Source organism: Dromiciops gliroides, chromosome X (assembly GCF_019393635.1).
Source record: "Dromiciops gliroides isolate mDroGli1 chromosome X, mDroGli1.pri, whole genome shotgun sequence".
NCBI lineage: Eukaryota > Metazoa > Chordata > Mammalia > Microbiotheria > Microbiotheriidae > Dromiciops > Dromiciops gliroides.
Window position 1 is genome coordinate 84513782 of NC_057867.1, and position 14754 is coordinate 84528535.

The 14754-nt window shown below is 39.0% G+C and overlaps 1 protein-coding gene across 2 annotated transcripts in view; it reads right to left on the bottom strand.

Moving 5' to 3' along the window:
* Positions 1-14754, bottom strand: part of LOC122733708 (E3 ubiquitin-protein ligase HUWE1-like) — a 94277-nt gene that overhangs the window by 33172 nt on the left and 46351 nt on the right. For both annotated transcript variants that reach the window (XM_043974330.1, XM_043974329.1), the window contains exons 34-40: positions 10125-10301; positions 9185-9338; positions 8279-8637; positions 4726-4921; positions 2710-2877; positions 2145-2287; positions 1488-1554 (exon numbers count right to left, since the gene is read on the bottom strand). In XM_043974330.1, the coding sequence (XP_043830265.1) occupies positions 1488-1554; positions 2145-2287; positions 2710-2877; positions 4726-4921; positions 8279-8637; positions 9185-9338; positions 10125-10301 (1264 nt within the window). The remainder of the gene's footprint in view (positions 1-1487; positions 1555-2144; positions 2288-2709; positions 2878-4725; positions 4922-8278; positions 8638-9184; positions 9339-10124; positions 10302-14754) is intronic.

The following is a 14754-nucleotide window of genomic DNA, read 5'->3' on the forward strand; positions in this document are numbered from 1 at the left end:
CCATAATTTTAGTAAATCAATTAAAAAATTATTTTCTCTATAGGAATATTTTAAGGACCTAAACTAAACTAAATGACAACTCATGTTGCCCCAGGACACAGATTCTTGAAAGGATTTCAGGAGGTGAAATCTCCTGATACAATCTGATCAAGTTATCATTCCAATTTCTGCCTTTGCAGTGGTAGAATATCATGTCTGAAATACACTAGTTCCTCACCTCTGCCTGTTAAGAGTATTTATTTATTTCTTTTGTAGCACAATTTACTTCTTGAATGAAATCTTTCTCAAACCTCCAGATATTAGTGTTCTCTGTTGTGAACTTCAAGCTCCTGAGGCTGGATTTGAACTCAGGTCCTCCTGAATCCAGGACTGGTGCTTTATCCACTGTGCCACCTATCTGCCCCCTTAATTATATTTGCTAAACTGAATTTAAGACTTTTCATGAGGAAGAATAGACTCCCTTAAATAACATTTTTGGACAACTGTAGTTGTTACATAGTTTATACTTATTCCACTTATTTCTCCTAATTCTGCCTTTTTAGTTAAGTACAAGTATACTGTATTCCATCTGACATATCTTAAAATATTTCAAAACACTTATAATGGGCAAGTCACTTAACCCCCATTGCCCTGCAAAAAACCCCCAAAAACCAAAACCAACAAACAAAAACACTTATAAGCCTTTTCTTCTTCAGGTTAAACTTCCCAATTCCTTAAATTAATTTTCACATAACATGAACATGAATTCAAGTTCCTTCACTTTGATTCAGTGACATTGGACTCCTTCCTGTTGTATGAAGAAGAAACTCCATCTCAAATTTCAGGCATTTTTAGTGTTTTATTTTGTGCCTGGAACTCTCTCCCTCCTCATTTCTGACTTCCCTCCAGGATTATCCCTAATTTATTACAAAAATATTTTGTTGTATGTAGTTCTTTGCATGACCATCATCTCCTCAAGAAGAAGGGAATTTTTTGTACTTCTTTGTACCCTTAACACAGTTTACTGCCTGGAAAACAGGAGGTACTTAATAAATACAAACTGGTTGACTATCCAGATTGTTCTTCATTAGACCCCATTACCTTCACAATTTATAAAAGTCCAAGTTTCTCCATCATTTTTACATTTAGTGCCTCAAATAACAATAAAATACAGAAGGATGTAGAAGAGTAGACATATTTCTCTTAAAGAAGAAACCTGCACTAAAATCAGTCCACTAACCAGCGAGGGCTTCCAAAAATAAGTGCAGTGTAGCTAGCAGCACATTTCCCTTCCCCCAAACATTCTGTCCAAGTTGACATTAATCTATTAAAAATTACAACTATGACCTAAATCCTCCTAATTTAACCTCCACCTCTCAAGCTTTCTTGCAATAAAACTTTCTTAAAGGATTTGATTTGTTAAATGTTTTGGTATGACACTAACAGTATCTCAAGTCACCATCCCAAGGAACATTAATTATGGAAAGAACCCATCCCCAAATAATTACCTTCTCCTTGAGGGGTACCTGACTGAGGTGTCTCAGTAGATGCACCATCTGTAGCAAAGACTTGAGCCTAAGGGCGAAAAGAAAGAACTAGTACTCCTCACATAACATCATATAGAATCTAGTTAATGTTTTTTATTGCCTCAAAACAATGTGTGTGGGGGGGTGCAGCTAGGTTGGCGCAGTGGATAGCATGGGCCCTGGAGTCAGGAGAACCTGAGTTCAAATCTGGCCTTAGACACTTAACACTAGCTGTGTGACCCTGGGCAAGTCACTTAACCCCCAACTGCCTCACCAAAAAACCAAAAAAAGTCCACCAATGTGGGAAAAAAACTATTTCTAACCCTATATTGAGGAGAATCACCTTCTTGGTTCACAATAATCTTATTACTCAGAAAGCTTAGAAAACACTTTCCTTAAAATAGTCTGAAAGGAAGGTTTACTGCAGGGGCCTTATTCCCACCTCATTTTAAAGATGAGGAGACTAGTTTAAAAACTAAATTTCTTAAGCATGATTGCAAAGCTTAGTGTGAGAAATGTTATTTGAATCTAGATCTGATTCTCAGGGAAGGAAAAAGCATTTATACAGAGTTTCTTATAAGACAGACTTTACTAAATGCTTTATACTCTAACCTAATACATAACACTATATTAACTTACATTGATGGTGAAACCAGTGTGGGTGTCAAAGTCACTGCCTTGTCGTGTCAGTGACCTATACTGCTGATACACATCATCTCCCATGTCTTGCAGAATCTGGCTAACTTCCTGAGTCATCACTCCCGATTTAGGGTCAGACTTATCTGAAAATGACACCCACAATCCCCAAATACAAGTTTTTAATATCAAGATGTAATGGGGCCACTTGAGAAATGAACTCTATAATTTAAACCTTTTGCCAAAGAAGAGCTTGTTTACAGTCATATTCCTAGTCATTGGGAATGAAGACGAAAGTAGACTGAACACAAATAACTTACATCAAGTTTAGTTAAATTTTCCTGATTCATTTCTCCTATGCCTCATATGAAGTAGCTATTAGCTAGTATTATAGTATGAATTTAATGTTTAGCACTGTGTGGGCCTTCAACTCTTAGCTCTCTGGTTACAAATGTTATTTTGTCTAAACACTCTTCACTATCAAGGGAAAGCAGAAAAGCAAACTAAAATGTAGATAAAAGAAATCTGTAATCCTTAAAGATTCCATATGCTACTTTATGCCACAAACCTTCTTCTGGAGCATAGTAGGCTGCCAAGGCATTGAGCATGTCATATATCACTTCCTTGATGGTGTCAGGAATGACAGGTAGAGGAGAAGGCTTAACTGGGGTTGTCTTCACTAGCTGTACAGCATTTGGCCCTTTGATTCTTAGATTCTCAAATTCATCATCTGATGCTGAGCAGAAGTAGAAGAGGAAAAGTTTTCTGGTCATTAATGAGGATTATAGCTATACCACTATCCATATATTTCCTTAAAAAGCAACTGGGGAAAAACAATCCAATCACAACAAATGATTAAACTCCAACAGTGAAATCTTATGTTTAATTCTTCTATATCCCATTTGGCCCTTCATTCCCAAAGAAATATTAGGACCACTATAACTGTAAAATATAAAAATGGGAAATGAAAGAAGAGAAGACAAAAAAAGGCAGAGAAAAGTGACACAATATGGAGGAAAAATTCTTATTATCCAAATGAAAAATACTGCTGGGAGACTAGTCAAAGAATCCCAGTGATACTACAGAAAAACTATTGTATTTGAGCTCAAAGAAACTTGATTAAAATCCTGGCACTACAGGGGCAGCTAGGTGGCACAGTGGATAAAGCACCGGCCCTGGATTCAGGAGGACCTGAGTTCAAATCCGACCTCAGACACTTGACACTTACTAGCTGTGTGACCTTGGGCAAGTCACTGAACCCCCATTGCCCCACAAAAAACAAATAAATAAACAAACAAAAATAATAGTCGTTTAGGGGCAGCTAGGTGGTTCAGTGGATAAAGCACTGGTCCTTGATTCAGGAGGACCTGAGTTCAAATCTGACCTCAGACATTTAACACTTACTAGCTTTGCCTCACCAAAAAACAAAACAAAACAAAAAATCCATGGGCAGCTAGGTGGCACAGTGGATAAAGCACCGGCCCTGGATTCAGGAGTACCTAAGTTCAAATCAGGCCTCAGACACTTGACACTTACTAGCTGTGTGACCCTGGGAAAGTCACTTAACCCTCATTGCCCCCCCCCCCAAATCCTGGCACTACAAATCTGAAAGGTGCAGTCCCTCATCTGTAAAATAAGAAGCTGAATTAGATTACTTATATTGTCCTATCTTTCCCCTACCCCCCAAGCTCTAAAGGTTTTTGATTCCTTTGCTCTGATGAAGAAAAATGCCTTGCTAAAGAAATAAAAATTCCTTTAAGAATTATTACTAATTCAGAACTAAAAGATATAGTAGAGATTACTTATTGTCACTTTTTTTTGGGGCAGGGCAATGGGGGTTAAGTGACTTGCCCCAGGATCACACAGCTAGTAACTGTCAAGTGTCTGAGGCTGGATTTGAACTTGGGTCCTCCTGAATCCAGGGCTGGTGCTTTATCCACTGCACCACCTAGCCGCCCCCTACTTACTGTCACTTTCAACAGGAGGCCTCAAAGGATAAAAGGACTTGGGAATTATAAAATTGTGATCATCTAATTCAATCTTTTTATTCTAATCAGGGTTAAATTAAGCAGAATAAAAATTGTGTAGTCTAAATTGGCCCATTGCTTTAAGGCTCTCACAATCATTCCTGCTTTCTAGATTTACATAATTTACACTGACAAAATAAAATTTTGAAAGGTCCCACTTATTTGTGTCACCCTAGATTAAGAACAATCCCCTGAACACTACCAACCATTTTCCTTACGTTAGTCTGTTTAATTAGTTAACTGATTTTTGTTTACCCAACTATAAGTTTAGATAATATGTATTGTTTAAATGGGTTTTCTTTATTTTTAATACCACAAGAGGAGACAAGTAATCATTTGATCCTTATGAGAGTTCTGTGAGGTGGATACTATTATCCTTTTTTTTACAGCTGAGGAAACTGAAGCAAATAAGGGTTAAATGACTTGCCTGGAATCATACTGCTAGTATGTATCTCAGAACTCAAATCTTCCTAGTTGCCTAAGAAAATAAAAGTCCTTAACAAAAACTAATGCATAAAAGAATAAATGATGTTGTATTTTCAGAACCAGAAACTCACTAGTCCCAGAGCCTCTTGGAGCAGGAAGGGCAATACGGACACATCCACTTGCAACTTCAGTAAAGATATCTGGATTACGGCATGCAGCAGGTCCAAGAACACGAAGAATGTAGTTGATCTCCCGAGACCCAAGGCTACCAGACACAACCCCAGATGTAGTGCTTCCTGCTCCACTAGTAGCTGCAGATCTTACTACCTGTAAAATTTGAGGAAAGACAAACATAAGAAATTTTAACAATTTGTATAACCTCCAAAAGAGCCCATGGCATGTAGTTCATGCCAAAGTTAGCTCTTCCCATATAAAAAGGATCTGAAACATGAAGAGGAAACAACTGCCTATTCTACAAGTAACAATATTTATCCAGCAGCTGACTGGCAGGAAATTTTACAATAAAGGCAAGATGGAAAGAATAATCATGGTTGGTGACTCATGGTGAATGGCTCAAAGCATTTGCTTTTCACTGGACTAAAATGCACTCTCTTAACTTTACCTTGCAGAATTTCTGTCTTCCTTTAACATACTCTTCTCCATAACATCTTCTCATCAATCCTTTCATAATCTGAATGGCTACTGTCCTTTCTTCCAAACTGTGTTGTATTTACTTTTTCTAACACACGTGATTCTTTATTAGAATGTAAGGTTCTTATGAGTAGATTGTTCTATTTTTAAAAATTTATGGGACAGCTAGATGGCGCAGTGGATAGAGCACCGGCCCTGGAGTCAGGAGTACCTGAGTTCAAATCCGGCCTCAGACACTTAATACTTACTAGCTGTGTGACCCTGGGCAAGTCACTTAACCCCAATTGCCTCACTAAAAAAAAAAAAAAATTATATTCTATAGCCCTAGCACATAGTATATTTCAAGTGCATAAAGTCATAAAGATGGGAGATGACTGAGATGGGATTAAAAACAAAGTCCTATGATTCCAGATCCAGAACCTTGTTCTCTGCATTTGATAGACAGCTTTCCAAAATGTGTCAAATACTGATTATTAACCATGTCAAATTTCAAGTTAGAAAAAATGATATTCTTTTTTTTTTTTGGGCAGGACAATGGGGGTTAAGTGACTTGCCCAGGGTCACACAGCTAGTAAGTGTGAAGTGTCTGAGACTGGATTTGAACTCAGATACTCCTGAATCCAGGGCTGGTGCTTTATCCACTGCACCACCTACCCACCCCAACAAATTATATTCTTAGAATGTTATTTCCTAGGAATTTTTAGTTTCACCAAGGAAGGATTTATACAAATGAAGTGCCTACAACATTACAGTATTCACAAAAATTCTTTCAACTGTAGAGATAGGAGGAAAATATAGTATTGTAGAAGATGAACTCTATACAGTTAGTTAAAACAAGACTGGGAGCTGACTGGCTCAGCTCATGAGCTTCTTATTGTACAATTCAGACTTAAATAGTAGTGGCGACAACTATCATTTTTTATTGTACAGCAGACAGCAACAACAACAACAACAAAAAAAAGAAAAGAAAAAGGAAGGGCAGGAAAGGAAAATGGCTGACTGTTGGGGATTTACACATAGTTGAGGAAAGAAAGAGGAGAGACCAGGAAAGATATACCCAACTAAATGCAGAGTTCCAGTGAGCAGCAAAAAGAGATGAGTATTTTCTTTCTTTCTTTTTTTGGTGGGGCAGTAACTTGCCCAGGGTCACACAGCTGGTGTCAAGTGTCTGAGAACGGATTTGAACTCAGGTCCTCCTGAATCCAGGACCAGTGCTTTATCCACTGTGCCACCCAGCTGCCCCAGATGACTGTTTTCTTAAAAGAGCAATGAAAAGAAACAGAAGAAAACAATAGAATGTGAAAGACGTGCCCAAGAAAAAGAGATAAAGGCAACATTTCATGCCAAAAATGAACATGATAAAAGAATGGTAGGGATGTGAAAGGAGTGTAAGAGATTAATAAAAAATGGCAAGAATATAGAGAAGAATTATCCAAGCAAGATTTTAAAATAACCTATAACTTTATCAGTGTGGTTACTGATCTTGACATGATGGAGGATCAAGTCAAGTTGGCCTTAGGAAGTACTGCTAAAAATAAAAACAAAACAAAACAAAGCAAAACATCAAGATCATGGCAATTGGACCCATAGTTTCCTCTCAAAAAGAGGGAGAAAAAATAATCATGCCAGATTTTCCTGGGCTAAAAGATCATTTCAGACAACAACTGTAGCCATGAAATTAATTGTAAGGAAAGCTGAGTGCCATATAATCAACACTTTGGAACAGTGAAACTGGAGAAGACTTTTGAGACTCCCTTGAACAAGCAAGGAGGTCAAATCAGTCAGTAGTTAATTTATGAATTCAGGCTATTCACTGGAAGCTGAAGCTCTGTCTGAGAAGACAGAACTTCTTGAAAAAGACCATGATGTTGGGAAAGATTGAAGGCAAAAAGAAAAGGGGATGGAAGAAGATGAAATGAAGAAACAGCGTCATGGAAGCAATGGAAGTGAACCTGGACAGACTTCAACAGATAGTGGAGGACAGAAGGGTCCATGGGGTCAAGAGGAGTTGGGAGGATCTGAGTTCAAATCCAGCCTCAGACACTTGACACCTACTAGCTGTGTGACCCTGGGAAAGTCACTTAAACTTCATTGTCCCAGGAAAAAAAGGAGGGGGGGGGAGAGAGAGAGAGAAGGGACTCCTCAAATCCAGCCTCAGACACTTGATACCTACTAACTGTGTGACCCTGGGTAAGTCACTTAACCTTCACTGCCCCAGAAAGAAAGGTGGGGGGGGGGAGGGGAAGAGGGAGAGGACTCCTTTGGCTATACCTAGAAAGAATACAGAAGATTGCATCAAAAAGGCAAAATTTATGCCTTTTGGCATGAATAAGCCCTCTTTTGGGGCAAAGACTTGATCTCCCCACAATATTCCTACATGTTTACCAGCAATGCCAAAGAAGGAAAGGGCTATAGGATATCCAGGTATGAAAGAGGTAAAATATGGTGGAATGTATTAGTAAAAACCAAAACAGCAAGTCACAAAGTTATTATCAGTATACTGAAAACAGAGAGTTGTGAAATGAAAGAGATCACAAACCCAGCACAAATTTTTGATATGGCAATGCTTCAATCATATAGATAAAAGCACGCTCACAGGGTCTCTGCCTCATATCTCTCCCAGTCACCAAAGTGATTTCCTAAAGGGCAGGCTGACAATGTGATCCTTCCCCCTAGTAAATTCCAGGGACACCCTATTTATCTTCCTCTGTTAAATGATTCCCATTTATCCTGTATGTAGCGTGTTTTGTACATATATTGGTGCCAGGGATTATCTTTTCCCTCTTTTTGTATCCTCAGTCCAGTACTTGAAGTAGCAATCACTTAATAATAAATGTTTATTATTCATTTAAGTGATGCACTAGATATGATGTTCATACTACTTTCAGTAGAAGTTTGTTCTTCAAATTGCCAGTGCAGGTATTGATACATAAATATCTAGTCTGACCTGTTAAATTTATTCAGGGGAAATGTCCAAATTAAAGAGAAAATTGTGGAGAGTCTTAAGAAATAGCTGAGGAAACTATCACATACTTTTTCCATGGTATGATGAAGAGTACATGGGTCCTCAATGATGTGCCTCAAGAGAAGGGTCACCAGGGGTGTGAATCCATTGAAACCTGAGCTCTGGGTCAAGTTTAAGATCATCCGAGTACTCTTCAGCTCTGCAAACATCATTGCATATTTGTGGTTTCGAGTTAGCCTCAGGCAGAGGCGCATTGTGGCATGCAGTGTGTCTGGGTCCACAGGGACACCTAGCATGCTCACACAAGCTCGGATCAAGATGGTCACCATTTCTTCTGTAAGGCCCTGGATCAGGATCTCTGTGGACTTGTTATCCTCAGCAGTCATCTCCTTCTCAAGGTAAGTACCCTCTGGAGCCAAGGACAGTTCTGGAAAAGGGAAAAAAGGGGATGTTTAGGGCAATGCTCTCTTGCTCCTGAGTTAACACCATGGATGGCCTGAAAGCTGGAATGGGAAAGTCTTTTCCCTTCTGGTGAAAAATGAATCTTAAATCCTAAAATGAGACAGGCAAAAAAAGTGACAATTGAGTTAATATCCACAGTTGCCTGTTGAAGAGTGAATTATTAATAAGTTCATACTTGGTATTATGAAAAAGAAAAGGAATTTGCATTAAAACCTAGAAGCATATCATTACTGAATTGGATTTAGAGATGGAAGGAAATGTTAAAGTCACCAAGTCATGTCTAAAGTCCTAGAAATAGAAAAAATCCCTTCTCCTTCCATTCACTGCCATCAGATCTCTATAGTAAAGGCTCAGCTGGTTACACAATAGGTGTTACCATTAAAATATTTTTTTTTAAAAGTTCATGTTTGGGCCTCAAACTAGTAAGGGCATCCAAATTTTCAACAATATCCAGTAGAAGACTAAGTGAAGGCATAGAGGTCAGAGAGGGAGAAGCAAGACCATACTATTACCTTTTTCATCCTTTGGCTTGTCATGTACTTCTTTGCCTTCTTCCAAAGCATTCTCCAGTTCTTGTCCATGTGTATTTTTTGAGTTTCTATTTGGTCGTGGAACTCTTAAGAGGGTCAACATTACAGGGCGCCGGTTTCCAGTTTCTTCATTGACCTGGAAATCCAGATAACAAGTGACAGAATGCACAGACCACCCTTTTCCCAAAAGTGAAAATGAATTAGGTCTTCTATTAGTTTATACAATCAAAAAACTAACCAAACTAATAAATCCAATAAAACAAAACAAAAATAAGTAGGCAAGAGAAAATGTAACAGGGAGACCTTGATCAGAAGTGTAGGTAGAGGGGCAGCTAGGTGGTGCAGTGGATAGAGCACTGGCCCTGGAGTCAGGAATTCCTGAGTTCAAACCCGGCCTCAGACAACTAACACTTACTAGCTGTGTCGTGACCTTGGGCAAGTCACTTAACCCCAAATGCCTCTCTCTCTCACACACACACACACACACACACACACACACACACACACACACACACACACACACACACACACACACACACACACACGAAGTGTAGATAGGGACTGAGTTTTTCATCAAGGTGCTTTCTCTTAGCCTCAGCTTCAAGATACTTCCTGACTCCTTCTGAGAATTGTTGAGAGAATCAAATGAAAAAGTGGGTTGAAACCATAAGATAATATAAATATGTGAGCACTCTGAGAACAAAACTTTAAATGCTTAAGCAACTGATAAACAGAACTAAAATAATTTCACAAACTTGGCACTTTTCACTCCTGCATAAAAATTAAGTCCATCAATTTAGGAAAAGATTTGATTAAAAACAAGTGAAATCAAACATCAAAGTATCTCATCCACTGACATCTTATTTAATTGAATAGTATGTATGTATTATCAGCATAAAAAATCTCAATGGAGTTATCATACCTGGACCATTGTAGTGAACTGGACTGTGTACCTCCTTCTCCCTGCTGTGAATCGTACACTTGTTTCTCCAGTTTTCCAGGCTGTATCAATTGTGCTATTGTTGCTTGCACTATAGCTACACCAACGTCCAGATCGATCATCAAACCAACGCCAGTTATTGCTGTTAGCTTGTAGAAACTACACATTAAAATGCAGCTGATTAGTGAACTCAGAAGGCCTAAACCTATCTACCAATCACTGCCTTCTATAAGGTTGGGCAACCACTGCCTAGTTCCTTCCCCAACAACCACCTTGGACTTATCAGGCCCAGACTGAGATCCACTGTACTCTTCTCGCCCTCCTCTTCCTAATGCCTTGTCTAGGTCACCATCCTCTCTAAGATTCAGCCCAATTTTCTGTATATACCCCTTTGAGACATATTTTTTAGTCACCTTTGTTTCTACCATTACTGTTCTGTTTATTTATTCTTGTAACAATTTAGTAACCTTGTGAAAAAGATTATTTTTTATGGTCTCTCATACTCATATTCTTTAAGAATATCCACCCCCAAGGACTCTGCACCCAAAATTCCAAATTTAGATCCCTCTGCCACCTGAAATTTCTGTTCCACAGTGATTCATTCTTCTTTTTTTTTTAAATCTCTTGACTGGCTTAAAAAAAAATTAATAAAGTGTTTTATTTTTTCCCCATTAAATGTAAAGATAGTTCTCAACTTTTGTTTATACGAGCTTTACAATTTCAGATTTTTCTCCCTCCCTCCCCTAGACAGCAGGTAATTTGATATAGGTTTTATACACACACACTAACATTAATCCTATTTCTGCATTAGTCATGTTATAAAAGAAAAATCAGAGCAATGATGAAAAACCTCAAAATAGAAAAAACAACAGCACCAAAACCAAAAGAAATAAATAGTATGGTTCATTCAGCATCTATACTCCACAGTTCTTTTTTTTCCCTTGGATTTGGAGATCCTCTTCTATCATGAGTTCCCTGGAACCTTGGGCAAGTCACTTAACCCCAACTGCCTCATACACACACACAAACTAAAAAAAAACCATTGCACTGGTGAGAAGAATATAATCCAAGTGATTCATTCTTAATATCCTGAACTGCTTTTTATGTCTAATTAATATATTCCACTCAACCAAAATGATGGCAGTTGTGGTATACTAACAATCTGATTATTTCTGTTCTTTAAATAATTCATTCCTTGGGATGATCAGTATACTATCCCTTAAAAACGAGGCTCTACTCTTTCTGTCCAGATTTTTCTGTACCAAGTAAGTATATCATCATCTCCACCTCTTAAAATTTACTATCTTCGTTTCCCTCCTCTTTGTGTGAATACTTCCTTCTCAGCTTCCTTTATGCTACTTCATGATCCAAAATATGCACCCTAATTATGTTTCTCTAGGGTTCTGTTGGGTCACATTCTTCTATACAAAGCATGATTTACTAGAAGTTAGTGAACTTTAAACTATTCTGATTTCTGTACTTCAATGTAATTGATTGCTTTTCTAAACTTATGCATTTTATTATTTGCAGTTCAAACATTGTTCTGGCTTCATCAAATTGCCAAGAATAAAAAAAATTATGGATCCTTATTCAATTCCACTCTTCCAAGCTTCACTCTTTTTGTCAAAGTTACCATCCTTTCCTAGGACTAAGCCTTCTTTATATTGGCATTATTTTTGACTCCATGCTCTTCCTTTCTATCTGATTAGCTGCTGACCATTGCTTCCATCTTCACATTATCATCTCTTGCCTGGATTATTCCAAGTCTCTTAGGCAGTCTCTGCTCCAAGGCTATTAACACTCCACATGGTAATACCAAAATAATTTTCCCTCAAGCACAGAGATTATCACTTCACCAATTTCTATGAATATCTGAGATATAGAATAAAAGATATCCAATATTTCTCTTTTGAAGTTTGGCCTGAACCTTCACTTCCCGATCGATTCATAAAAATGTAGACAAACTAGTTATTTGTTGGCTCCTTATGATATTCCATCATCAGTCCTCTGCCTTTACAAAGACCATTATGAATACCTGGAAGGAACTTCCCCTTACTTCTGAATCATAAATTCACTCTTTCTCTAAAAGATGCATTTGGGGGGCAGCTACGTGGGGCAATGAATAAAGCACCAGCCTTGGATTCAGGAGGGCCTGAGTTCAAATCTGGCCTCAAACACTTGACACTTACTAGCTTTGTGACTCTGAGCAAATCACTTGCCCCAAAAAAAAAAAAAAAAAAAAAAAAAAGGTATTAGAAATGCACCCCCAGGGGCAGCTAGATGGCACAGTAGATAGAGCACTGGCCCTGGAGTCAGGAGTACCTGAGTTCAAATCCGGCCTCAGACACTTGATACTTACTAGCTGTGTGACCCTGGGCAAGTCACTTAACCCCAATTGCCTCACTAAAAAAAGAAAAAAAAAAAAAAAGAAATGCACCCCCCAGAGACTTCTGGGGTGGAGCCAAGATGGCAGAGGAAAGGCAGTGAGCTCTTGAACTCATGACATGCTCACTCCAAAAAACATTCAAATAACGCCATAGGAAAATGCCCAGAGCAGCAAAACTCACAAAAGAATGTGCTGAAATCATCTTCTAACTAAGGACAGCTTGGAAGATTAGAAGGAAGGAGCTGCTGTGCTGATACAGGACTTGAGCCCAATCCCACAGTCACCCTGACACAGATCCAGTCCCAGGAAGGCCTCATGAGAAAAAGAGGACTACCCCCCCGCCCCCCCACCCCAGCCTTTGAATCAGCTGAAGCATTGGGGGGAGACTACAGGGGTCTATGCTGGTGCTGAAGCAGAACTTGGATTTTTCAACCGTGCTGAGAACCAGGAGGTAGGCTTGAGTATCAGCGGCCCAGGTTGGGGAGGGGCGCAGGCTTATCGGAGCTAACAACCACAACACACAAAGCTGGTTGATTAGCAAGTTGGTCTGGGGTCATCTAAGGACCAGGGAACAGGCCGGGGGGAGTGAAGAACCTGATCCTCCTTAAATCGTAAGAACCATAGAAAGTTTCTTCAGTAACATGGAAGACCAAGGTGCACCCCCAGAGGAAGATGTCAACATCAGGGCCCCTAAATCTAAAGCTTCCAAGAAAAATATGAATTGGTCTCAGGCCATAGAGGTGCTCAAGAATGACTTTGAAGATAAAGTTAGAGAGGTAGAGGAAAAAATGGAAAGAAAAATGAGGGGGATGCAGGAAAGAAATGAGAAAAAAGTCAACAGCTTGAAAAGTCAAATTGGCCAAATGGAAAAGGAGGTACAAAAGCTCTCTGATGAAAATAATTGCCTAAGAATGAGGATTGAACAAATGGAAGCCAGTGACTTTATGAGAAACAAAGACACAATAAAGCAAATCCAAATGAATAAAAAAATAGAAGGCAATGTGAAGTATCTTCTGGGAAAAACTGCTGACCTGGAAAATAGGTCCAGGAGAGATAATCTGAAAATTATTGGTCTACCTGAAAACCATGATCGAGGAAAGAGCTTAGACACCATCTTCCTAGATATTCCCAGGGAAAACTGCCCTGAAATTCTAGAAGCAGCAATTTCTATTTTAAGACATTGAAGGGCAGCTAGGTGGTGCAGTACATAGCGCATTGGCCCTGGAGCCAGGAGTACCTGAGTTCAAATTCGGACTCAGACACTTAACACTTACTAGCTGTGTGAACCTGGGCAAGTCACTTAACCCCAATTGCCTCACTAAAATAATAATAAAAAAAAAAAGAAAAGAAATTGAAAGAACCCACCAATCACCTCCAGAAAGATATTCCAAAAGGAAAACTCCTAGGAATATTATAGCCAAATTCCAGAGCTCTCAGGTCAAGAAGAAAATATTGCAAGCTGCAAAAAAGAAAGAATTCAAGTACTATGGAAGCTCAGTCAGGATAGCACAAGATCTAGTAGCTTCTACATTAAAGGACCGGAGGGCATGGAATATGATATTCCAGAAGGCAAAAGAAATGGGATTACAACTAAGAATAACCTACCCAGCAAAATTCAGCATAATCTTTCAGTGGAAAAAAATGGGACTTTAATGAAAAAGAACACATTCAGATATTTGTGATAAAAAGACCCGAACTTTATGGCAAATTTGACTTTCAAATACAAGACCCTAGAAAACCATAAAAAATTGGAGCTGGGGGACATGCCTGGGGTCGTACAGTGGGTGACTGTCTTGTGTCTGAGGCCGGGTTTTGGCTGGGATTCCCCTGGATCCAGGGGTGATGCTTTGTCCACTGTGTCACCTAGCTAGGTGATCAGATCTTTAGGGTTAAATTGAGGGGTAAAGGGAATGCATGGGGGGGGGGAAGGGCAGAAGTGAAATCCTACATGAAAGAAACAGGAAAAGGCTTATGGAATGGGGGAAGAGATGGGAGAGGAGCAGGGCAGTAAATCAATCTTACACTCATCAGAAAAGGCTCAAAGACTTTAAACTCATCAGAGCTGCCTCAAGGAGGGACTAACAGAAACATCCAACTGGGTGTAGTGATCTGTTTAATCTGAGTAGTAAATGAGCCTAACACTCAACAGAATTGGCTGAAAGACCTCAATCTAATCAGAACTGGCTCAAGGAGGGAATAATGTATACACCCAATTGTGTGGAGTAA